The sequence below is a fragment of the Hemitrygon akajei genome, chromosome 3, assembly GCF_048418815.1.
Source record: "Hemitrygon akajei chromosome 3, sHemAka1.3, whole genome shotgun sequence".
NCBI classification, from domain to species: Eukaryota; Metazoa; Chordata; class Chondrichthyes; order Myliobatiformes; family Dasyatidae; genus Hemitrygon; species Hemitrygon akajei.
In genome coordinates, this window is record NC_133126.1 from 134,486,276 (window position 1) to 134,513,623 (window position 27,348).

General features: G+C 42.5%; 1 protein-coding gene across 1 annotated transcript in view; it reads right to left on the reverse strand.

The window, feature by feature from the left end:
* Nucleotides 1-24,533, reverse strand: part of snorc (secondary ossification center associated regulator of chondrocyte maturation) — a 64,352-nt gene extending 39,819 nt beyond the window's left edge. Inside the window, exon 1 of the mRNA XM_073040851.1 lies at nt 24,325-24,533. Within this exon, the coding sequence (XP_072896952.1) occupies nt 24,325-24,526 (202 nt within the window). The 5' untranslated portion in view covers nt 24,527-24,533. The remainder of the gene's footprint in view (nt 1-24,324) is intronic.
* Nucleotides 24,534-27,348: the final 2,815 nt, after the last annotated feature.

Genomic DNA, 27,348 nt, shown 5'->3' on the forward strand with positions numbered 1-27,348 from the left:
AGACTTCAATAAGATTGAAAGCTTGCTGAGAAAATTTACAAAGATGGTGCCAGGACTTAAGGAACTGAGATGTAGGGAAAGGTTGAGTAGATGAGACCATAAGACAATAAGACATAGGAGCAGAATTAGGCCATCCTGCCCATAGAGTCAGCTCCACCTGACACAGTGGTGCCAAGATAACAACCTCTCCCTCAATGTCCAAAAAACAAAATGGTTGATCATGGATTACAGGAGGAATGGAGAGAGGCTTGCAATGGGACTGCAGCTGAGATGCTGAGTAGTTTAAAGTCCCTCCGTATACACATCACTGATGATCTCACCTGGACTGTACACACTGGCCAGTGGCAAAAAAAAGCATCTCTTCCACCTCAGGCAACTGAAGAAATTCAGCATGGGCCCCCACATCCTCAAGTCCTTCTACAGAGTCATCATTGAGAGCATCCTGACTGGCTGTATCACAGCATGGTTTGGGAACTGCACCAACCATGATCGCTGGGCACTGCAGAGAGTGGTACGGACTGCCCATCGCATCTGTGGATGTGAGCTTCCCTCCATTGAGGGCATTTACAGCGGCTGGTGTGTAAAGAAGGCCTGGAAGATCATCGGGGACACCAGTCACCCCAACCATAAACTGTTCCAGCTGCTTCAGTCCGGCAAACAGTACCGCAGCATTAAAGCCAGGACCAACAGGCTTCAGGACAACTTTCTACAAGCCATTAGACTTATAAATTCGCATGTCTGTACATTGCAACGGAGTCATAATGCAAAGACTTTTACTCCCTCACGTTGTGGGACAAATGTAAGAGTTAAATAAATTCAATCAATTTAATCATCATGGCTGATTCATTTCCCCCTCAACCCCATTATTCTGCCTTCTTTCCATAACCTTTCTTGCCCTGACTAATCAAGAACTTATAAACCTCTGCCTTAAATGTACCCAGAGACTTGGCCTCCACAGCCGCCTATAACAATGAATTCCACAGATTCACCACCCTCTGGCTAAAGAAATTCCTCCTCATCTCTGCTCTAGGTGGACATTCCTCTATCTTGAGGATGTACCTTCTGGTCCTAGACGGCACCAAAGGAAACAACCTCTTCACATCCACTCTATCTAGGCCATTCAACATTTGTGGGTTTGAATGAGATTCCCCCTCATTCTTCTATATTCCAGTGAGTACAGGCCCAGAGCCATCAATCACTGCTCATATGACAACCCGTTCATTCCCAGATTCATTCTCAGAGAACACTTCTGAACCTTCTCAAATGTCAGCTCATCCTATCTTAAGGGGCCAAACTGCTCACAATACTCCAAGTGAGGCCTCACCAGAGCTTTAAACAGACTCAGCATTACATCCTTGCTTTTATATTCTAGTCCTTTGGAAATGAAAGCTAATGTTGCATTCACCTTCCTCACCACTAGTTCAATCTTCAAATTATCCTTTAAAGAATCCTATACATACAAGGACTCCCAAGTCACTTTGCACTTCGGATTTTTGAATTCTCTTCTCATTTAGAAAACAGTCTTTGCTTTTATTTCTTCGACCCAAGCGCATGACCATACACTTCTGCTAGCTGCTAGCAGAATGGTGGATGCATGTTCGACTTCAACATTTAAGAGAAATTTGTGTAGTTACATGGATGGGAGAGTTATGAAGGGCTAGGTCTAGGTGCAAGTCGATGGGACTAGGCAGATTAATATTTCAGCACAGACTAGATGGACTGAAGGGCCTGTTTCTTTGCTGAAGTGCTCTATGACTCTAAGGCTCCTAGACAATCATAAATCTACAGTAGTCAGGCAGTCTTCTCTCAGAGGAGGAACATGCTATGACAGCATGTATATTTCATTAGCAGTTTGAGGAGATTTGGTACATCACCAGAAACACTTACAAATTTCTACAGATGAACCGTGGAAAACATTCTAACTGGCTGCATCACCGTATAGTATTGGCGGGTGGGAGGGGCACTACTGCACAGGATCGGGGTAAGCTGCGGAGAGTTGTAAACTTAGTCAGCTCCATCATGGACACTAGTATTCAGGACGTCTTCAAGGAGGTGCCTATCATTAAGGACCCCCATCACCCAGGTCGTGCCTTATTCTCATTACTACCATCAGGAAGGAGGTACAGAAGCCTGAAAGATAGATAGATAGATAAATAGATAGATAGATAGATAGATAGATAGATAGATAGATAGATAGATACTTTATTCATCCCCATGGGGAAATTCAACTTTTTTTCCAATGTCCCATACACTTGTTGTAGCAAAAACTAATTACATACAATACTTAACTCAGTAAAAAATATGATATGCATCTAAATCACTATCTCAAAAAGCATTAATAATAGCTTTTTAAAAAGTTCTTAAGTGTGCGCGCGCACACACACACAGATTCAGGAATAGCTTTTTCCCCTCTACCATCTGATTTCTGAATGGACATGGAACCCATGAACACTACCTCACTACCTTTCTATGCATACATGTAATTCACAGTTTTTTTCTATTATTATGTATTACACTGCTGCCACAAAGACAGCAAATTTCATGGCATGTGACAGTGATATTAAACCTGATTCTGATTCTGAACTGGACCTGACTGCAATTAAAATCAGAATCAGGAAGAAGCTGTTCCTCAGTCATTCACTGGTTAGAGACGTTGCACTGTTTTTGACAAAAGATCTTTAAAACAAGCATGATCTCCTTCAGAGTAATCTCACTAGAAGGCCATATATAGAATTGTCTGTGGTAGCACCAATATTCAATTACAAGTAGTGCCCTGCTTACAACAGGGCTCCATTCCTGACAACTGTTCATAACCCAAGTTGTTTGTAAGTTAGAAATCTACAACAGTGCAGGGGAGAGGATCACCAAAACAGGTTGATGCACCATCAATAACTCACTCTGAGATGTAAGAAGCGAGATATCGGCTTTTATTGACTGGAAGAATGAACAACACTACATCCTGGAGAATGAGGAAGGGCTCAGGCCTCAATCGCCTTTATACAGGGGTCTGTGGGAGAAGCCACAGGAGCAGTCCAGACAGGCATATGTAGTTCACCACACAGGTGTGAGGGGAGAATGCGTAGACGTGTAAAGGGTAGCTGTCAGCCTACCTGAATGATTTAGTGAATGAGCAGTGAGTGTGCTTGACCCAGTTCCTGACTGTTAGAGCTGAGAGGAGGATGGTAGGGGGAGAGAGGGAACACAGAAATGTCATACTCCCATCTGACAGAAGCTGTCAAATCAGCATCCATAAAATGCTGATTACTATGTACGGTTGTGGTGAACTACATATACCTGTCTGGACTGCTCCTGTGGCTCCTCCCACAGACCCCTGTATAAAGGCGATTGAGGCCTGAGCCCGGCCTCATTCTCCAGGATGTAGTGTTGTTCATTCTTCCAGTCAATAAAAGCCGATATCTCGCTTCTTACATCTCAGAGTGAGTTATTGATGGTGCATCAACGGTGTGACCTTATATCAGGTGATTGTAACTTGGGAAGCACCTGTACTTCAAGTCAAGTCAAGTTTATTGTCATCTAACTATATACACGTATACTATCAAATGAGACATTTCTCCGAACCAGGGTGCAAAGCACTGTAGGGTACACAACACGCATAACATATAATAGCTTATGAAAGTAAAGATGAAATCTATAGACAGATTACACATAAAATAAACAAACTAAAGTGCATAAATAAAATTTTGTAAGGTGCCAGTGACACTTTAAAAGTGATGCGGCAGAGAGTCCTGACGGAAGAAACTTTTCCCACCCTGACTGTTCTTATTTTTTATGCATCGTAGTCTCCTGTCTGATGGTAGAAAGTCAAAGAGGATGCTGGATAGATGGGTGGGCTCCTTATTAATACTGAGGCCCTGAACGTGCGGTGCTCCTGATGAATGTCCCTGATGGATAGTAAGGAGAGCCCGTGATCCTCTCAGCCATTCGCACAGTCCTTGCTAGGGACTTTCAGTCTGACACTTGGCTGCTCCCATACCAGATTGAGATGCAACTTGTCAGGACATTCTCAGTGGTGCTCCTATAAAATGCAGTTAAGCTGGGGGTGCTGTAGCCCTGCTCTCCTCGATCTCCTTAGGAAGTGAAGACAGCGCTGTGCCATCTTGTTCAGGGAGCTGATATGAAGGGACCATGTGCGGTCACTCGTGATGTGAACTCACAGAAACTTGGACTCTCTCTATGAAGGAGCTATTTATTCGCAAATGGGGAGTTTCATCGGCACCTTCCTGAAGTCCACTATGATTTCCTTGGTCTTTTCTACCTTCAGGCTTAGGTTGTTCTCGTCACCCCAATCCACCAGCCGCTCCACTCCCTCTCTGTACTCTGACTCATCGTTGTTGTTGATGAGGTTGACCACTGTTGTGTCATCCACAAACTTAATAACACAGCTTGAGCTGAATCCAGCAACATTTAATTATAATGGAGTATTAATCATTAAAAAATGAGAGAAGTAAGGGGAAAGGGTATGACACATTCTGTTACACCACAACAATTCCATTCCATAATTCAGAGAAATATGAATAATCCATATTTTGTGCAGACCCTCAGATGATTGCCAATCAGATCTTCATTCTGTTTTCCGATGGTGAAACAGCACCATCTGCTGGTGCTCTTGGGTAAAGCCACAGAGAGTTCGATTACACAGCCCCACACTGTACTGCAACAGGAAACGGCGCCTAACAAATTCAGGAGCTGAATGACGCCAGAGTTTAAGAATTCAAGTAAAGAAAAGAACGATTTTATCAAACACTAGCGCATGGAAATGGAGGTGCACAGCTAAGCTATGGCTCAAAAAGGTTCTAAACCCTAAAGTGAATTATAACACAATGCAGCTTTATAAAAAGGACAAATTGTCTAATCTACTTTATGAATGTTACACCACAAAGTTCTGAAAGCTAGAAACAATGACTCAGTCATTTGAAAATATAGAATGTTTACACCAACAGGAAATATTCCTGTTTAAGTAGGTGTAAATGAATTACACTACATTGTTTTTCAGAGTACTCTATTCTTCAGTATCAATTTATCCTGGAGTAATTTACGCTTGCAAACAACTTTGGATTAATTCATACCCAAATTATTTGGGAAATTCCTCAGGACACCTCCTGTTGTGAGTCGTTCTTGTCACGCTGACGTTATTTCTGTGTGACGGTGACCTTGTCCCCCATGCTGCCTATGGAGCTATGCAGAGAACCCGGACCACATTGTCTGGAAAGGATGCGCCTGTCCCTGGCAGCATCCTTGAAGAGACAGGGTCGACCTGGGAAAGCTGCACGTGATACTTGATAAGCTCTCTGTCTCCCCGCACTAAAACAGAGCCCTCAACACCTCGATCTCCAGCCCTCCTCCCAATATCCTGACGTTCACCCTCCCTGATTCTGATCCTCCCCGTCATTACCGTCGTGTCAAACATTGTCCATCCACCCCACCACATTGTCCCAGCAACGTATGTCCTTAGGCTTCCCTACTGCACGCTGGCCTCCTCAATATCAACCTCCCACGCCATCAAGCTCTGCTCTCTCATCTCCACCACACGAGAGTCGGACAAATCCCACTATTTCTAAAGCAAAGGCAGAGCTGATTCATTGTCTCCCACTTCTCCTCCCCCTCCCTTCCCCACAACTCATGGCACATCATTTCTTTCCTTCCCTCCACCTTCACAGGCAGATCCTTTCACATGCCCCCCTACCCCCCATCTCACATCCTAGGCCACAAGTGACAGTTCAATCCATTCCTGCCCTCCAAATGTATCCCACCCCCTCCCCAACATTTACCAAGCTGATCCCCCCCCCCCCACCCCCCAGATGCAAGCTGATCCATTCTCCTCTCTCACTGATACAGTGCCAGGCCAAACCCTTCTCCCTCTCTTCCCAACACAGGAAGGCTGTACTGGGCAGAAGGCCCTGGTCCTCACTGTGTTCCAGGATCGAAGCTGCAGAGTGGCCATCTGGCTGGACCTGGGGCCAACTACTTTAGCCAAAGCCGGGAGGTGAGGTTCAGATAGTTTGTTTCTGAGTCCCTTGAGTCTAACTAAATAATGGTACGGGCACATGGTGAGCAGTATAATAGTTGCCCCATTTCACCCAAGCCAGCTAGGCACCCATATTTTCTGGGCTGCATTAGAATGAATTGTTTCAAAGTCTTCCAGGGCACTTCTTGGAACCAAGTAAAGAAGACAATGGCACTGAACCCTATCAAGTCCATCCCAAAGGAATCAAGAGAGAGAGAGCAGCAGTAAAGTTTAGGATCCAAGATTCAAGATTGTTTAATGTCATTTCCAGTACACAAGCAAAATAATTGTTACTTCAGATCCAATGCAGCATAAAAAAACACACAATAAGATAAAGAGCACAATAATAATTTTAAAAATCACAATAAATATAAACATGTAATATCACTTATATACGTAGATTGGTTGTATGTCCGTAGAGTGATGCTAGGCACAGGAGTGTCTGTATGTAGAGTGACTGACAGGAAATGACACAGTAGTGGTGGTGGGGTTGTGGAGGTGTTGAGCAGCCTTACGTCTTAAGGAAAGGAACTGTTTTTGATTCTGGTGGTCCTGGTGTGGATGCTATATATCCTTCTCACTGATGGGAGTGGGACAGGCAGTGCATGGGATCCTTCATGAAGTTACTGGCCCTTTCTGTATATACGTTATGTCTGTGATGGTGGGTCGGCTGGTGCCAGTGATGCACTGGACAGTTTTGACTACCTGCTCAGAGCCTTCCTGTCTGCAGCAGTGCAGTTGCTCGACCATGTAGTGATACAGCTTGTCAGGATGCTCTCCATTGCGCATCTGTAGAATGATGGAAGTTAGGTGTACGAAGCCCAGCTCTCTTCAGCCTCCTGGGAAAGGGTAGACATTGGTGAGCTTTCATGATTGTGTAGGTTGTGGTCTGGGACCATGAGAGATTGTGTGGAATGTGCACTCCAACACGTTTGAAACTCATCACCGTTTCCACTGCTGTGCCACCGATGAAAAGAGGGGTGTGTGTGGTGTGAGTTCTGAAGTCGATAACCATCTCCTTTGTCTTGTTGACATTGAGGAAGAGGTTATTTGCCTGACACCAGGCCTCACGCTCTTCTACTTCTTCTCTATAGGCTGTCTCTTCGTTGTTGGTGATGAGCCCCAGCACTGTCGTGTCATCGGCGAACTTGACAATCTGATTACTCAGGTGTTTAGCCGTCCAGTCATGTGTCAGCGTGTACAGCAATGAGCTCAGCTCAGAGCTCTGGGAGGCCCCTGTGGTCAGGATGATGTGGAGCAGGAGCGTTTGTGCATCCTGACTAACTGAGATCTGTTGGTTAGAAAGTCCAACACCCAGATGCACAGTGGTGTATTAGACCAAAGAGAAGGAGTTTGTTCACCATGGTCTGTGGAACAATAGTGATGAATGCTGAACTGAAATCCAGAAACAGCTTTCTAACATAAGTTTTCTAGTGTGTCAGGACCAGGTGCATAATAGATTCTCTGTCGATGAACACATTGGTGAGAGTCCAGTGTGGCTGGAATGAAGTTTTTGATTTGTGCCATTAACAGTCGTTCAAAGCACTTCATGATGATTGGTGTCAGTGCAACCAGACGGTAGTTGTTCAGTTCTGAAGGTGTAATGTTCTTTGTTACAGGGATGATGCCGGCTGACTTGAAGCACGTGGCAACAACAGCCTGGAGTATTGAAGTGTTGAAGGTCACATAAGGAGGGAACTCCCGAGCTTAAGGCCTAGGCTGCTGAAGACATGTTTACCATTGATGGCAGGAGAAAATTCACGATTACAGAAGAGACCAGAATTGGAGATCCATGTGTAATTTGTAGAGGATGGTGAAGATTCCTGGGATAAATAGGTGGGATTTAAACTGAGGATGAGAATTTACATCAGACATCTTGCTTTACTGGCACTCAAGCAGGTCTGGCATCATAGGAAAGAGAAAGAGGGTGTGCCTCGGTGTGAGGTAGAACACAGGCAGCGAAGTTCTGGGTGAACTCAAGGTAGTGCTGGCAAGAGCAGAGAAGGCCAGGTGGGACTGTATTAAAATTGTCCATTTGTGTGATAACAGTTGAGGTTTTCGGGAGTAAATGAGCAAAGGCCCTGCCAGAGCTGAGCAGGGTTGAGCAGTGGATGCAGAATGTCTTATGGAAAGCACAGGTACGAGGTGCAAATATGATACCAAAGTTTCAAATGAAATTGGACCCATTGCTGTTACTGGGGCCAGAGGTGGTGTTCGTGATGGAAAACACACTTTAATTGGAGAAAATGTCCACTCGTTTTATGAGTTGCACCGTTTGACTATTTAGTGACAGTGGGGGGGACGAAGAGAGGTAGTGCTCTTGCCAACACACACAAAATGCTGGTGAAACTCAGCAGGCCAGGCAGCATCAATGGAAAAAGGTATAGTTGACGTTTCGGGTCAAAACCCTTCAGTAGTCCTCCGAAAGGGTTTCAGCCCGAAACGTCATCTGTACTTTTTTCCATAGATGCTGCCTGGCCTGCTGAGTCCCTCCAGCATTTTGTGTGTGTTGCTCAGATTTCCAGCGTCTGCAGATTTTCTCTTGTTAGAGCTCTTGCCATATATGTGAAAACTGATGCAATGTTGTCAGGTGATGTTATCGAGGGGATGGGAGGCAGAGGAAAAATATAAGGGGCCCAAAGAGAGATCTTGGGCATTGGTAGAGGGATGGATGTAAGAAGAGTCTGAAGTTCTCTTTAGGATGTGGAATTACTAGTTCAGTATAGATTGATCCTGAGTTTACAGAAAATATCGATTTCATGATGTTGTTTTGCAAATAAACGCTTGAGTTTACCAGAGAAGAAAAAATATAGAAATGAACGTTGTCTTTCCATCTCTCTCTGTCAATACTAATTTTCCTGTCATATTGTCTCCCACGAGGGACCTAACTCTCCTCTGACTCAGAAATGAGTGTCACTGGGGGGGAAATAACAGATTGGAGAAAGACAAAATAATGACAGGCTTTCTGGTGCGCTGTCTGTTTTTACTTCTTATTTTTAGCACATTGGTTTAAACTGAGTTGTTTATCTGTTTATTCAGTCCAGCTGCTCAAATCTGAATGAAAGCCTTAGTGACAATAGCAGGTCTGTCAATGTTCCTGGCAAAGGTTGTCTAACGTCTTGAGGTTAGATTCCTTGGTGCAGACCTAAAACCTCAGCATATTTCACACGCACACACTGTAGCCATCGGGGACAGAGCTGGAAAAACAGACTCTCAGTTTTGAAATAGGCAGAGTATGCCATGTCTGGAAATGAGAGCCATGAAGCTCCCAAAAAGCAGCCAGTATTTATACACCATGTCCTTGGATTCATACTGGACTGTGTTAGATACAGAATCAGAATTAGGTTTAATATCACCGGCATATGCCGTGAAATCTGTTAACATAGCGGCAGCAGTACAATGATAAATATAGAGAAAAAAATAAATGAGTTACAGTAAGTACATATACTATATTATTAAATAGTTAAATTAATAAAACAGAAACTTTTTTAAAAAGTGAGGTAGTGTTCCTGAGTTTGATGTCCACTTAGAAATCAGATGGCAGAGGGGAAGAAGCTGTTCCATGTTAACACAGGAGCTGGCAATTAGCCAAATGTGTAGGCCCCTTCCTGTGTACTCGGTCTGTCCAAATGCCTGAGCACTCTCCGGTGCTCAGCTTAATCACAGGAAGTCCAATAATTAAACAGGATTGCTTTGCACCACAAACTTCAAAGCAGTTTCTCCCTTGCATTGAGACCCAGCACTGCAGAACCCTAACCCCATTTGACATCTTGTGTCAGAATTGCTCCTAAATTATCACCTCTGCCTTCTACAGCTGTGGATGTCTGATGGGATTACAGGAAAATTATCAAATTAAGCTTTCAAACTTAATGCAAGATATTCCAGTAAAATATTGCAAAGCATCAGAATTCACAGCGCATTTATGTGCTTCTAAAATCAGTGTTTTTTTTACTTTATTCATTTTTTTTTTGCTGACTACTGCTGAGGAGTTATTTCAACCAGAATTGATCTTGAGGAGATTGTGGGGAGTTGTCCTCCCACCACACAGCAGTTCTAATGAAGCTGTTCCCTCAAACATCTGTGGATAGGGAGCCCCAGGGTTTGTACCCTCTGATGATGAAGGAACTGTGACACTGTATATATCCTAAGTCAGGAGGGGAACGTGCAGTGCTGTCTTTGTGTGTCTGAAAACAGTCGTAGAGCTGCAGATTTTGGAGGTGGTCTTGGCATATGTCAGGTGGGTACCCACTGTGTATTTTGTGTATTCTGTATTCGCTGGGCGTGTGAATACACACCCAGCCAATCCACAGCCACTTCCAGGACAGCGGCGACACGAGGCGCATGTGGAAGGGCATCCAGGACATCACCAATTACAGGACAACATCACCTGACTGTGCAGGTGATGCCTCCCTCCCAGATGCGCTGATTAACTTCTATGCCCATTTTGAGGTGGAAAATGACGTGGCGGTGAGGAAGTCCACCCCTCCTACACCTCTCACCGTGGCCGATGTGAGAACAACCCTGTGCAGGGTCAACCCATGGAAGGCTGCTGGACCAGACAACATCCCTGGTAGAGTGTCAGAGGATGTGCAGACCAGCTAGCAGATGTTCTCACTGACATCTTCAACATCTCCCTGAGCAGTGCCACCATTCCAACGTGCTTCAAGGCCGCCACCATCGTCCCCGTGCCGAAGAAGTCTTCAGTGTCCTGCCTAAATGACTACCGTCCCGTTGCACTCACATCCATCATCATGAAGTGTTTCGAGAGGCTCGTCATGAGGCATATCAAGACCCTGCTGCCCCCCTCACTGGACCCCCGCAGTTTGCGTACCGTCCCAACCGCACAACAGACGACACCATTGCCATCACCCTCCACCTGGCCGTAACCCACCTGGACAAAAAAGACACATACATTCGGATGCTGTTCATAGACTTCAGTTCAGCATTCAACATAATCATCCCTCAGAAACTGATTGGAAAGCTGAGCCTACTGTGCCTGAACACCTCCCTCTGCAACTGGATCCTAGACTTCCTGACCAGGAGACCTCAGTCAGTCTGGATCGGGAGCAGCATCTCCAACACCATCACACTGAGCACGGGGGTCCCCCAGGGCTGTGTGCTCAGTCCACTGCTGTTCACTCTGCTGACCCACGACTGTGCTGCAACACACAGCTCCAACCACATCATCAAGTTCGCCGATGACACAACTGTGGTGGGTCTCATCAGCTAGAACGACGAGTCAGCTTACAGAGAGGAGGTGCAGCGGCTAATGGACTGGTGCAGAGCTAACAACCTATCTCTGAATGTGAACGAAACAAAAGAGATGGTTGTTGACTTCAGGAGGGCACAGAGCGACCACTCCCCACTGAACATCGATGGCTCCTCGGTAGAGATTGTTAAGAGCACCAGATTTCTCGATGTTCACCTGGCAGAGAATCTCACCTGGTCCCTCAACACCAGCTCCATAGCAAAGAAAGCCCAGCAGCGTCTCTACTTTCTGCGAAGGCTGAGGAAAGTCCATCTCCCACCCCCTATCCTCATCACCTTCTACAGGGGTTGTATTGAGAGCATCCTGAGCAACTGCATCACTGCCTGTTTTGGAAATTGCACCATCTCGGATCGCAAGACCCTGCAGAGGATAGTGAGGTCAGCTGAGAAGATCATCGGTGTCTCTCTTCCCGCCATCACGGACATTTACACTACACGCTGCATCCGCAAAGCAAACAGCATTATGAAGGACCCCATGCACCCCTCATACAAACTCTTCTCCCTCCTGCCGTCTGGGAAAAGGCTCCGAAGCATTCGGGCTCTCACGACCAGACGATGTAATAGTTTCTTCCCCCAAGCTACCAGACTCCTCAATACCCAGAGCCTGGAATGACACTTTACTGCCCTATTGTCCTGTTTATTGTTTATTGTAATGTCTGCACTGTTTTGTGCACTTTATGCAGTCCTAGGTAGGTCTGTAGTCTAGTGTAGTTGTTTTTTTTCTCTGTGTTGTTTTTTACATAGCTCAGTCTAGTTTTTGTACTGTATCATGTAACACCATGGTCCTGAAAAACGTCGTCTCATTTTTACTTTGCAGTACCTGCAGTTATGGTCGAAATGACAATGAAAGTGACGCGACTTGACTTGACTTGTAGATGGCACATCCCTGAGCTGGTGCTGGAGTGACTGAAGGTTTAGGATGGTGAACGTATGGAGGTTACTTCTCCTCCAATAGTTTCAAGCTTCTGGAGGGTCATTTGGGTTTATCAATTGAAGTTTATTACCAAAGGTGTACGTACAGTACACAGCATATAAATTCCATGAATATTAACATTCTGCAGCAGGTGCTCTCATCCAGGCAAGTGGAGATTATAGGGTCTCCCAGGTTACATAAATTTGACTCCATACAATTTCTCCCACACATTTTAAAGCACTTTACAGCAACAACAATAACAAAATATTTCATGGTATTCACTCATGACTGGAAAGAGTGTGTTCCATTAGTTTAATTATAGGCAGTATTATGGTGATTTTCAGAGAAATGGAAGAATGATAGACTGATACATTGAGGTCAGCTGTAGAAGACAGCCATTTCTGACTTGTGATGAAATCAGACGACAAAGAGTCCTCAGGAATGGAATCCTTACCTAACCTGGGAACTGCCTGCAGGATAGATATGGGTTTCTTCATCCACTGAGGAGTTGAGAACAGAGCTGAACTTTGAGAAATCATCAGACAAAATCCCTACTTCTTACCTCATGATGGAAACTTGTGAAGCAACTGCAAATGGTCCCTGAAGATCTCCAGCAGACATGACCTGGGATTAACTACTAGTAACCAGAACCACCTTCCTCTATCTACAAGATATTACTCCAACCATGAGAGAACGCTTCCTCTGATGCCATTGACTTTAGTTTTACCAGGGGTCCTTGACATCCGTGGCAATCTCTATCACTTCAACACTGTTCTTTTGTTCATGTTGCTGTGAAGAGTAGAACTGTTTCAACAAAACCAAATCCCAAGCAGGTTACTGGTGAGCAAGCACCACTAGACAGCACTAGCGGTAACAGCTTCTGTCATTAAGAATAGACTGATGGAATAGATTGCTATTCCCTGCTTTTTAACAGGTAGATGCCAGTGTTGAGACTATCGTGGAGAAACTTGGCTGAAGGCACAGCCAGTTGTGGAGGACAATTCTACATTTCTAAAGCAGGGATATTGTCTGCTCCCACAGTCTTTCCTGTGCTCTTTGCTGATACTTTCAGATTTGCTGCAGAGTGATTTCAATAATGATGGGTATCTCAAAAGGGGTCTGAAACAGGTTCAGTAGCACTTCTAGACAAACATGGTTATAAATGCTTCATAGCAGTTTCATGCTGGGCCTTGACACATTGTGGAGGGGTCATTCTTAGAGTTTTCACCTCCTGTTTGGTGTTTAATTATCCATCACTTTCACAGTTAGACATGGTAGGATATATGGAGTTTGATTCGATGCATTAGTTGTAGAATCTATACAATGCACGTATTTCTGTAATGCAAGTTCATCAATTTAGCACACGATCTTTAGTAACACTTTTCATAGAACTATTATCGTTTCCCTGGTCTGACAGTAATGGTGCAAGGACACTAAATGGTGCACATTTCCACTGATGCTAATGATCCACGGTGCCTCATAAATGTCCTATTCGACCTTCTTGGTCTGTTCTGTCTATATGAAGTGTCACACAACATGATGAAGGGTAAACTAGGCATGAATCAACTTTGTCTGCAAGTCAATTGATCTTTGTCCCACCCATCTGGTCAGCCATGTCCTGCCACAGACCCAGTCTAGAACATAGATTTTTCTGGATCAAACCACAGTGTGGAATGGTTTTATCAAGCCACTTTGTGATGGATGCTGAAGTCCCTGGCCCAGAGTATATTGTGTCCTTTCTTCTTTCAGATCTTCTACCAAGTATTGTTCTATATGTAGGAGACTAGTTCAGAAGCTGGGAGATGAAGATTGGAACGATTCTGTGAGTACTGTAAGGCTGACTGGACAGGAAGATGCTTTATTTAAATTCTGAATCTGGTCAATGCCAAGAGGTTCATTTGGTTTAAGTACTTCTCTATTTTAATGTGGTGTTGATGAAGGGCCTCAGACCTGAGTTATTAATTCTTGCTTCTGTTTCCACAGAAATGGCCTAACTGCTGAGAGCTTTGTCCTCCTGTTCCAAACATGCTCATCGAACAGCTTCATTTTAACTTACTTCACTTTAATAATAGATCTGACACCGGGTCCACTCAATTGCTACTTGTGAATCACCTTTCCAACTTTACCAGTCTTTGTGTTGCTGGTTTTGTACAAAGTAACTCAACCCATTCCTTTAACAGCAGGACTTTTATTGCTGAATTTAACATGAATATGTTTGCTGCAGCACTTTTGAAAGGTTCTTTTTTAATGTTGGACTTGATTTTGTATCTTCATTTCATAGAAATAGTTTCAGTTGTGATAAAATAAAACATTGGAAGTGTTCAACAGGTCAGGCAGCATTTCTGTCTGAAACATAGAAAACCTACAGCACAATACAGGTCCTTTGGCCCACAAAGCTGTGCCGAACATGTCCCTACCTTAGAAATTACTAGGGTTACCCATAGCCCTCTATTTTTCTAAGCTTCATGTACCTATCCAAAAGTCTTTTAAAAACCTGTCGTATCCACCTCCACCACTGTTGCCGGCAGCCAATTCCACACACTCACACTCTCTGAGTAAAAAACTTACCCCTGACATTTCCTCTGTACCTACTCCCCAGCACCTTAAACCTGTGTCCTCTTGGGGTAACAATTTCAGCCCTGGGAAAAAGCCTCTGACTATCCATATGATCAATGCCTCTCATCATCTTATACACCTCTATCAGGTCATCCCTCATCCTTCATCACTCCAAGGAGAAAAGGCCGAGTTCACTCAACTTGTTTTCATAAGGCATGCTGCCCAATCCAGGCAACATCCTTGTAAATCTCCTCTGCAGCCTTTCTATGGCTTCCACATCCTTCCTGTAGTGAGGCGACCAGAACTGAGCACAGTACTCCAAGTGGGATCTGACCAGGGTCCTATATAGCTGCAACATTACCTCTCGGCTCCTAAATTCAATTCCACGATTGATGAAGACCAATACACCGTATGCGTTCTTAACCACAGAATCAACCTGCACAGCTGCTTTGAGCATCCTATGGACTCGGACCCCAAGATCCCTCTGATCCTTCACACTGCCAAAAGTCTTACCATTAATATTATATTCTGCCATTATATTTGACCTACCAAAATGAACCACTTCACACTTATAACAGTTTCTTTTTCCAGAGATGCTCTCCGACCTGTGAAGTGTTTACACCATTTTGTTTTTATTTCACATCATCAGCATCTGCAGGCTTATTGATTCTCAAATACTTCCTTTCATCTCCTTCCCACCAGAAATCAGTGACTCACTTCAGAACACAGTTGCCCATATTCTAATCTAAACCGGCTCGTCTTTCTCAAGTACTTGATGGTTTCTTTTAACCAAAGCTCAGTTGTGGCAAATTCCAGGTCAAATATCTGAGATGTATCCAAGGAAATTGACCTTTTCAATACTGTATTCGCTGTGGACTCTTAATCTTAGAATTTGGCAGTTTGATCAAACTTGTGATGTTTTTTTGTCCCGTTATTTTCAGAAATATAAATTCCCTGTCATGATATTTGCATTGGAAAAACAATAGTTTGTCAACACACCTCAAGGAAAAATGTCAGTGAAGAATGCAATTACTCTGCGGCTTCCTAATTATCGTGCAGGGCCGGATGCTCATTTGTTGAGATATTGGCAACCACAGCTACAAAGGAGCCTTCTATGTATATGCCCAATGGCATACCCAGAGCTCCGCTCTACACTGTCTAACTTTGGAAGTGCAACATAACAATAAAATGCCTCAAAATAACATGTTAACCTCTGTCCCAAAAAGGCTTCAGTGGTCTAGTTCTTCCATTTTCAGCAACTTACACTGAGAAAATGGGAGTGGCATTTGTACATCGTATTAACCCCTCACAAAAATCTCTCCAGCTATATTTCCCTTTCCTCCACCCCCAGTGCCTATCATGTGTAATTTGAGAGTAGTGCAATATTGATTCCTATAATTGTATAAAAAACATAACATAATAAACTCGCACATAGTTGATGCACAGGACGTGGCAAACCATCCTGCTATAACAGTACAATGTTCTTTCCATACAGTATACAGATCTTCAGGAAGCAAACAGCAGAGCAATAAATAAAGAAACCCCAGTTAAAAAAGAAATATAACTCCTATATCATTGGCAGGACATTCTGTAGAGTTTCCAGCTGTCTGTTGTCAAGATATAATATCTAATTATCACACTGTCTGCAATAAATGAAAATGAACTAGAATAACTTGATTTTATTTAAACAGTAATGGTGGCCAGTGGTGGCCATGGGGTTCTGCAGGACAGAGCATAGCCCTCGCCTTTGATAGGATCTACCAATGGTTTATATTTAAGAAGTTTAATGCTGTTACTAAGGTTGACTACATGGTTGAGAGTGAGAAGGAAAGTTGTGCAAAGAAGGTCAGCTGGGCAGGTTAGAGGCAAATAGAGTTAAATGCAGGGAAGTGCGGTGGAAAGGCAACCCAAAATGAACAACAGGGCTATGTAGGAATGATGGGTTAGACTGATTTTAGGGTAGGTTAAAAGGTCAGCCAAAGAGCTTGTATTGTGCTGTTGTGTTTTAGGTAAGTGGTAGGATGCCTAGAAATGTAGAAGAATAGTGAGATAAAGTGCATTCCCACCAATCCCTCAAGGAGTCAGGGGAGGTGGGTCATGTGGTTAAGAAACCACATAGGAGAAATGTTGAGTGGAGGTGAGAAAACTTCAAGACAGGAGCATGATGAAGGACTGGAACTCACTGTGTGACAGGAGGGTGTAGTAAAGGAGACATCATCACATTGGAAAACCATGTTTCTAGATGCACCCTGTGTGCTGTAACCTACAAAGCCACACACCAAGGGTTAGGTAATTAGTCCAATAATCCTGTGACTGGTAGCATGCACACAATGGGCCAAATACTCTGCTTCCAAGCTGCAAGTTTTGAGAGAGGTAGTTTGTGTAAGGGTATGCCAGTGACCTTCAGCAATTCAAAAGCTGAAGCACAGCTGTTACATTCCGCATAGATTCAACAGTTTTCTAACAAGCCTGACCAGCATCAACTGAAATCAACATGAACGTACTGTACAAGTGCATCACCAGAGCTTCCTCTGCTTGTGTCAGCACAGTAAAAGTAGGGATCGCTGGCATTGAGACTTAATCGCCTGAAGGGTCCTGAAGAGAAAACTAGCAACTTGCGTAAAATTAAAGAATTGTGTGGAAATTCGGGAAATGGTCTAAGTTTGGAACACATTGTTGATAAAATAACTCCTATGAAAGGAGCGGGCAAAAGCCTATTTCGCCAGGGTGCACAAGCTCACCACGTGGGAATTAACCGGAAAAGAGGCGAGGGTTAATGGGACGCCATTTTTAAATAGCAGAAGCCGGTTTTACGGGATTTCAACAAAGCATGTGAATAATAAAGACAACCCCCATGGAAGCCTGACTGTTAAGTTTGAAAGTAACATAAAGATTAGTATTTGCATGAACTTTTGTAGTATACCCGTAAGCTAAGATCACAACTCTTTAGTCTTTGTTTGCTAAAGAAAATAAGAAATAAAAATAGGTGGTTATTAAATTGGAGTCTGATGCTACAAGACTTTAGTAAGGTACAAGATGTTAAAATATTAAAGGAAGTGACAATGTAATCGGTAACTGTTCAGATGCTGAATTGAATATATAACTGTATTACTCTGTAGAGAAAAAAAAACTTTTGTATTGTGTTAGATTCTAAAATCCTGTAAGACTCTGTATTACTTTGTTTTTACCGATGGTAAAAACACATTGAAGAAAGGGGGTGTTACGCCTGTGCCCTGTTCAAATTCTAAATTCCCCTGATCCTCCCAGTTACTCTCTGGGCAACTCCCTTCCGGAGTAAACTCAACCCCGCGGGCTGAAACAACGTCATCTGCCAACCCAGTAGACTTCATTACCAAGAAGGACATCCGCGTCAGTTCTCGGGAATTCTGATCGCACCCCTATTTCAACTGGTCCAGATACCAGCTCACAATTTATAATGATTCTATGCAAAGGCACCATTTCTGTCCCTTTTCCTATTCCTTTCACAGCTACCATTCCCGTCTTGCGACCAAAATCCAGTACCTTACTGCTAATCAATGACAGTTCAGCTCCCGTGTCTCTCCAGATCCGCACTGGAACTGGTGGGTCTCCCTCTCTCACAGACACGGTTCCGTTTGACATACAAGTCTCAGACCCTTTGCGTACTCTGTCTACCCGGGGCTCTCTTGTCGATTTACTGATCACCACGGCACATCCTATAGGGACGGCTGCTTTCCATTTTCCTGTCTCCTTCCTTGGAGCAAAGCACCTAGATGCAATATGTCCCCCCTTTCCACAATTAAAACAGGTCAAGCCCTTTAAATTCCTCAATCAGAATTAACTCCCTGAGACGCAAAAAATCCTCTTCCACTGTTTCTGCTGTACACCAGTGATCCAAGAGCACACCCTTCTTATAGGCAAACTCGGTATACGTCTGATTCCACCCTTTCTTTAAATTTCTGAACTTTTGTCTATACGTTTCAGGTACCAATTCGTAAGTCCGGAGAATGGCCTCCTTTACTTTGGCATAATTATCCGCCTCTTCCCCCTCCATGGACAATGCTGCATATGCCCATTGTGCCTTCCCTTTTAACACACTTTGTAACAACGCCACCCACTGCTCTCCGGGCCACTTCTGATTCACTGCCAACTTTTCAAAAAGCAAGAAATAACTATCAACATCCGTCTCCTCGAACGGAGGTACTACCCTCAACTCCCGACTAACATTAAACCGCTCCTCTTGGTCTGACCCTTGAGCTCTTCGCTCTTGCCTTAACATCTCCATATCCAAGTCATGTTGCCTCTGTTTCTCTACCTCCCTCTCCTTCTCGGCTCTTTCCTTTTCTTTCTCAGCTCTCTCCCTCTTCCTCTGTTCCACGTCCAGCCTCACTTTCTCCAACTCTAACTGAGCCGTTCCACTAGCTGGTACCTTTTCAGGGATATTTTCCAATACCTCAGCTGCAAACACATTCTTCTCAATATAATACTGAGTTATGGCCCTTCGCACCTCCCACTTTTTCATTGACAACCTCACCTCTGCGAGGTTTAGTCCCTTCGCCATATTTATCAATTCCGATTTGGTGGCCGCCTCTAGCGCCTCCAGAGTCGGGTTTTCTATAAATTCATCCATGTCCATCTTTGCTGGTTTCCTGTCTGGCTACCCACGTACCAGATCCAAGTTTGGACTTACAAGCCCGATTCACTGACCTCCCAATTTGGTGTCAAATCTCGAGACGTGAACCCCAAGTTGTTACGTACCCCGTAAATGGGTCACTTACCAGCAAAGATAGAGAGGTCCGTTGAAGTCTGATGGTACTATTTTTAACAGTATTTATTGATAAAAATACACAAAAATAATATCAATGCAAACATACAGATAATATACATCGTCAATACTAAATCTAAAAGCGCGGGTATAATAATAATCAACGAGAAATAGCTCTATCGTTGTCTAGGGGATAATGTATTGTCCGATGGAAATATAAAAGTCACTCAAGTTCATTCAGGCTGCAGCTTTTGGTTGGAGAGAGAGACGATTTTTTTAGAACTTGCCCGTTTTCCTTTTTATGATGTCAATCCTTTGAAATGTCGTCGGTGGTGATCTCTTCTTTAGCTAAGCCATCTTCCGTGGTAAGGCCTCAATCCCGGGCAACGGGAAAGGACACACGTGGGCCTTCCACCGGCTGTCACTATTAAACGCTGTCACGGGATTTCTAGCGTTTCTCCTGGTGCGTCTAAAGGGTTTGTTCCCCAGACCCTCTTTTATCCTTGCTCACGGGGTCTCAGATGTCAATCAGGTTGGGATGATGCCACCTCCCCCCCCCCAACCAGCCCACGTTGCTCATTCCTTGAGGGCTTTGATGAATAGCACAGTGCTCAATACACAATTCCGTCTCCAAGAGACAATGGCCGTTTCCCGTGGCTTTGTATCGCTGAGGGGCCAGGACATTCCTAACCCCTTGTGGATTCTGCGTGTCTTTCTCTCATTTCCTGGGTCTCCTGACCTGAATTAATAGCGATCTTGCGATTCTCAAAAAGGAGGGGGCTACTTTGTACCCTTCAGCCCCTCAGAGTTGGGGCACAGGCGTAATAATACAATATATCATCCCAGTATATCATAAGTAACTGTAAACATATTTTTTCTTTCCTGAGATTAAAATTTGGAAGGGAAATGGGCAGAAGTTTGAAGAAGGGGTGAGGATGTACAGAAGATTAAAAGAAACAAGCTGTGTTGGAATATAGCGTTGCTCAGAATAGAAGTAAAGAGTGAGGGGTAGAAATAGTGGGACAAGTCTCAGACAACAGTGGTTATAAATGCCCAGAATGAAGTGGCACAAGTAGAAAGAGAGACAAATTGGAAGCAATCAAAATGTCATCAGGAACAGAGTGAAAATGTGAATAGAAAAAAAATTAAACACTGATAAGTAACAGCGTAAATGAGCAGTGAAAGGCTGTCGTGGAAATACATCAAGTACAGATTAAACATATTCCAATTACTGAGAAAGGAAGTGCAATCAAACCTAGCTGATGGAGGAAACCAAGAATAAAGTAGAATAGTGGTAGCATAGCAAATAGCACAACAAAACTACAGCTCAGGACGCCAAAGTTCAGAGTTCAATTCCAGCATCATCTATAAGGAGCTTGTATGTTCTCCCTGTGACTGTATGGGTTTCCTCCCTTATTCCAAAGACGTGTTGGTTTGTAGGTTAACTGTTCATTGTAGATTGCCCATTGATTAGGTTAGTGTTGGTGGGTTGCTGGGCAGCGTGGCTTGTTGGGCCAGAAAGGCCTGTTCCACAGTGTATTTCTAAATAAATAAATAGTATAAAAGGAAGTTTGGAGTAAATATCAGATTTGTAAGCCAGTAGAGAATCTAGCTGAAATGGGAAGAGAGGAAGTGAGCTGGAAAGGGAAACAAGAAGCCCAAAGGATAGATGAGCAGCCCCCATTAAATCTTGGTTAGACTTAGAAATATAAGAAGGTAAAGTGAGGCTGATTAGGGATTTCAAACATTTTCTTTTTGGGGTTGTATACATGGTTGAGAAATAAAATGAGATTTTTTCATTAAAGAAGATGATTCTGCCAACTTAGTTAAGCAGATAGAACAAACAAAATGAACAAGAGGTATATAATGAGCACGAGGCAATGAGGAGGTGTATAAAAGATCCATCAAATTTCAGAGAGGATAGGCATCTGTTCTAGCTTGGATACACTCAGATTTAGAAATCACAAAGTCTCTATTCACAACCTCCGGTCAATTTTCGATGTTCTAGAATAGACTCTAAGATACTAAAGATCGATGTTTACAGGCCGTACACTGTAATGCCAATTGTCCAGGTTGACACTTGTAAAAATACATTTACATATGAAATCCAAATTTGATTTTTAAAGTGAAATAATACTTGACCAGTTGATTGAGTATTATAGATTAAGAAATGAGCAGAAGCTTTCAGAGATATAATTTGATTAGGGGAAGCTCACATAGTTCATGGATTTCGGAAAGGCAAAATAAATCCAATGGTGCAAAACGGATGGGCTGCTTGAATAAAGAGATGTTTACACTGTCCTTTTTACTGCACCATGCCAATAGCACGGAGGGGGCAAGCACACTGCGGAGGCTGTTAAAGATCTTATCTTTAACATTATAAATAGAGGTATGGAGTGCAGGTGAGTGGACTTCAGCCTGAATCATTAACTGTTCCTCTTTCCACACATGCTGCCTGATCGCCAAGGAAATGTATAAAAACAAGAAAAATTTGCCGGGTCTTTACAAAGCACCTGCTGGTATTTTGAGGATAATTCTTCATATCACACCTCGGGCAGGATGTCAAGGCCCTCGAACAAGTGAAAGGATGTTTACTAGAATAGTATCAGGAATGGAAGTCTCATGTTACATAGAACAGGAGCACAGAAAATCAAAGAGTTATTCGATCAAGGCATTCAAAGTCTTGTGGAGTTCTGACAAAGTAAATAAAGAGAAACAGTTTCTAGTGCCAGGAAGCTGAATAAACAGAGGGTAGAGATTTCAGGTAAATGGCAAATTAAGCTGAGGGTAACTCAGGAAAATCATTTTTACATCATAAGTTATTATGATCTGAGTGGTAGAAGTAAATAAGTACTTGAAAAGGAAGAAGGATATTGGATGATGAGCAGATTGGCAGATTGAAACCATCAAAAAACAATCATAGCACGATGAGTTCTCTCCTCCCCTGATACTTACCCCCTAACAATTTTTATCAAGGCACCATAGAAAGCATTCTATCTGGATAAATCACGCATTGGTATGGCAACTGCTCTGCACGTGACCACAAAACACTGCAGACAGTTGGGGATACAGCTCAGTATATCATGAAAAACAGCCTTCCCTCCATGGACATGTCTATGATTCTCACTGTCTTAGTAAAGCAGCCAAAACTATCAAAATCCCTGCCCACCCCAGGCATTTTCTCCTCTCACCTCTCCCATTGGGGAGAAGATACAAAAGCATGAAAGCATATATCACCAGGCTCGAGGACAGCTTCTATCACACTGTAATAAGCCTATAAAATATCTTCCTAGTACAGTAAGATGCACCTGCAGCCCTACAGCCTACTTCATTATGATCTAGCACTTATTGTTTACCTGCCCTGCACTGTGTTGCTTTACTCTACTCTACCTCAACGCACTATGTAAGGATTTGAAGTGTAAGAACAGAATGCAAGACAAGCTTTTCACTGTATCTCAGTGCATGTGACAATAATAAACCAATTCCAGTTCCAGTTCAAAAATATGTCTCTGAGCAGCTCTTGTTGCACAGTGTTAATGTGACATCCAATAATGTTTCTTGCTGAGACGACTCTCTAGGGCTTTGATGGCTCATTGATGGCATCTTTGCGTCCTGTTGAGAGCCCAAGCCAGAACCCAAGTATTGCACATGCATTGCGAAAGGGCCACTCCGGGGCAAACAACATCTGGTGCTTAAGTTGTGGCATTAAATGATAAATAGCAACATGATTTGGGCAATTCCACTAGATGAAAAATATTTCATGAATCACCAAATGAATTTTTAGAAGTTTAGTTGTGGTGGTAATTGCAGTACAGGAGTTATCCCCCTTGTTGGCCTACAAATTGAAGAGAGTACACCTCCAGAAAACAGTAAAAAATGAACTCTTTTTCATTTAGATCTGAATAGAAATATACTGAAGGAAAAAGTAACAATCCCCTACTAATTTCATATCTATATTGGATGTCTTTATTTCTTCATAATGTTCATTTGCAGCTCATTCCTATTGATGACTATTACTCTTTCCTCAGTTAAAGGAACACTGTGCACTGCACCATCTCCTTTGCTTATGTTAAAGACTTGAGAACTGAATGTTTAATTTAGAAGAGTTTGAATAAACTCCAAGTTGGATATTTGCAAATCATTTCCTCTGCATAGAATCAGGTCTGAGTTTGTAGACCTGGCTAATCCCTTACATATTTCTTAGTTTATTGTGAGTAGGCTATGATTCTTTTTTTTTTGGAAAAAGACTTAATATATCAGTACAAGTGTATTATTCATGTATGTCCAGACTGGAAATGTTTTAGAAATCTTGTGCAGATTTTATCAACTTCATTCCACGCACTCCACATACTCATATACATTTTTATTAATGCTGATTACAACCTGATGAGGAATTTCTTATACATTAGAAGAATAAAATGGATTTTCTGTATCAAATAATTAAAATAAAATATATATAATGTTTTTAGGAACACTAAATGCTTACAGCCTGAAACCCTCTTCTCCGAAGCCAGTCCCAATAACAGGCGCTCCATCCTGAATTTCAGATACAGATGCTGTAACGTTATTACTGTTAAAGGGAAAATAACTTTTGTTGTACTTCTGCATCAACTTTTATAATTGTAGAATATTCCACATTAGATGAAGCATATTTAAATGCATAGAACATACACAAATATAAATACAAGCACATCAAACCAAATATTACTGAGTGATCAATCAAATCACATTTAAAGAAAAATTAAGGATAAGTCTTCCACAAAGTAGTTTGAGCCTTCTAAATTCATCAATGTACCCCAAACTGAAATGCAGTCTTACCTGTAAGTGCAATAAGGATGATAGGTCCTAAAACCATCCATGGCAAGAGTTTCCAGCATCTGCAGTGAGCCATTTTACGCCTGAAACTGAAGCTAATTACTTGTGTAACTGCGAAGGAAAATAAAAGTCTTTGGAGATGCTTACTTCTGCACACACACACAAGGGAGTCTTTCTGTACTACACCTAAAAGAGCAGCAAGCATCTCACTCTGCCCAGCAAGAGCCAACACCTACCTCCCACATACCAGACAAATATGTTGATATATGAAGTGAAAGGAAACTATGGCATGCTATTTGGCAAATTTCCTACAGACACAGTATTATACCATGTGAAATGTTATCAATGAGATCTTATGAATTACAAATAGTTGAACTGTTTATTTTACTAACTCCTTTTACACAACAACTTGAAATTTATGCTGGACAGTATTCAGTAGTGGCCTTTCATTAGTTGGTTGAAATGTTTGTGATACTAAATTATCTGAAGTACAAAACTATCAGAAGAATGGCACAGTTAAATTGTTCCTTCTCTATCTCCCTTTCGCTTACAATTGAGAATATATGGCATTTAGTGTCTTTATTGAGTATTCAAGTTATGTCATTTGCAATTGAATACAATAAATAAAGCTGAATAAACTTATTCAAACTTTTATTATCTAAACTTTTTTATGTGAAGTAGCACTATTATTGGCATATATACACATTTATTAAAATCCTTGTTGGCAAATACTGTTAAGCATAAATTGTTTGACACTAATTCCTATCAAAATTACTAGAATGTATTATGTATTTAATACTTCAATAAAATCATAAATATTTTGTTTGATTATGCATTCTTTGTTGTTAACATAATTCACTATGGGTTATATATAAAAGTACATGAATGGCATATGTTATCACACCACAAAGTCATATGTGTCCATTATGCTTAAAGTAAAATGAAAATAAGAGACATTATTCCCAGGTCTGTGTCTTTCTTTCCATTGGTTTTATATTTTGGAGTTACAAAACATAACAGTGGTGATAAGGAAATTTTAAATGAACCTGAGATGACCACCTACTTGTATAAGTGCAGCGAGACATTTGAGCTCAAAAAAAGTGTAGTGAGACGTTCCAGCAAAAAAAAAAGCACAGCACACTGTGTTTACTTCACAAAAGGAAAGAGATGGTCAAGTTAAAAAAAGCCAAAAACGAGTGAAATTCACAGATTCCTAAACAGTGAGTATTGGGTGGTGGTAATAATAATAAATTTTAAAAAGCAGAAATAGCTGGCTACATTGGAAAGATAGATACATTCAATAGCACAAGAGATAACTGGAATAGGTATACTGAGTGAATTGAGCAGTATTTTGAAACAAAGGAAATAGCCAATGCAAAGTAAGTGCCAGTTTTGTAATAGGTGGGGCGGACCAAAGTCAAGATGGCGCTAAAGGGCAACTCCATCGCTTAAGTCTTCAGAACGAGCTCTATTTCTATCTTGGATGTCTCTGTTTTCTCCTTTTCAAAGTTCTTTTGAAGATTCTGACCTGGAGTTACACTCTGACTTCAGTTCTTTGCAGGAATGGGACCAGCTCTCAGGGCCTCACAACCAGCCGCTGTTTGATATTCCAGGGACGTGGCCTGGAAGGTGAGTGCCCTTTCAGGGTTCCAGATTTTTGTGGCTCTGGAGACATGCTGATTCTGGGCTGGTGCCCCTGACCGAAGCATCGCAGGAGAACAGCGGGAGCAGCGGGTTAGCTGTCGGGGTTTGTGTGTCCGGAGAGCTGTGCCTTCTGGGCGCAGAGTTCGGAAGAAGCGACAAAATAGACTTTTAACATCGTAAATCAGTGAGTTGTTTATTATGTCGCCCTCTCACTGTAAAACGGGGACACCTCATTTTCCCTTATTAGGGAGGGAGAGAGAGCCTGTGGTATGTCGAGTACCGAGTGAACGAGTAGTCTTTGGGGTACTGAAAGTCTGTGTCTTTATTATTGCTTTGCTGCAAGCTTGAGTGCTCGGTGGAGAGCGCTGATGCATTTTTTGCTGCGGGGGAGGAGAGGTTATTACCTTGCTGCTGCTTGTGTGTGGGAGGGGAGAGCTGGAGGGGGGCTTTGGGTTCCCGTGCTTAACTAGCAATCATTCTTTGGGGCATTCTTCTGTTTTCCTGGATGTTTGTGAAGAAAAAGAATTTCAGGATGTATATTGTATACATTTCTCTGCCATTAAATGTACCTATTGAACCTATTGAGGGGGACGAGTGTACAGTTTGCTTATAAGCATAACAGCTCCAACCAAACCAACCAAAATGAACTCTGCTGATATCATGAAAGTAATGCAGGACCATTTAAAACCAAAAACAGTGTTGAATGTAGAGTGCTTTAGATTTCAATAGCAGAATCAAAAGAAAGAGGAGTCCATTTCAGCCTACTGGATGAATTGAAGAGATTCTCTGAGCATTGTCAGTTCAGTGATGAGCTTAATGATGCACTGAGAGAGTATTTATTTTAAGGAAACTTACAAGAAAGAATTCAAAAAGGGCTCGTAATTGAATCACAACTCACATTTAAAAGAGCAGTTGAAATCGAGGTATCAATGGAAACAGCAGCCAGAGATGCAAGTGAGTTGCAGTCAGGAATGGAAGTGAGCATGAACAAAATTGCAACACCTAAACAGCAACCGGCCTGGTGGAACAAATCGTGATACCATTGTGGCAGTGGTCCACGCACAGCAGGTCAAAGCTGGTTTAAAGGCAAAACTTACAGAAAATGCAACAAAGTGGGACACATGCAAACAGTATGTCGGACAGACAAAAATAGATGGTCAGCACAGGGAAGAGCAGAAGATAAAAAGTCAAGTTGCAGTTTCAGATAGAGCACTAATTTGGAAGCAGCCGATCAAAAATCAGGTAAGAGTGACACAGGACTGTATAGCTTTGAGGTTTACAATGTCAAATCAAATCCAAGTTTAATTATCATTCAACCAAAATGAATTCAGCTGAATGAAACTGTATTCCTCTGGGATCAAGGTGCAAAGCATACAGCACGTT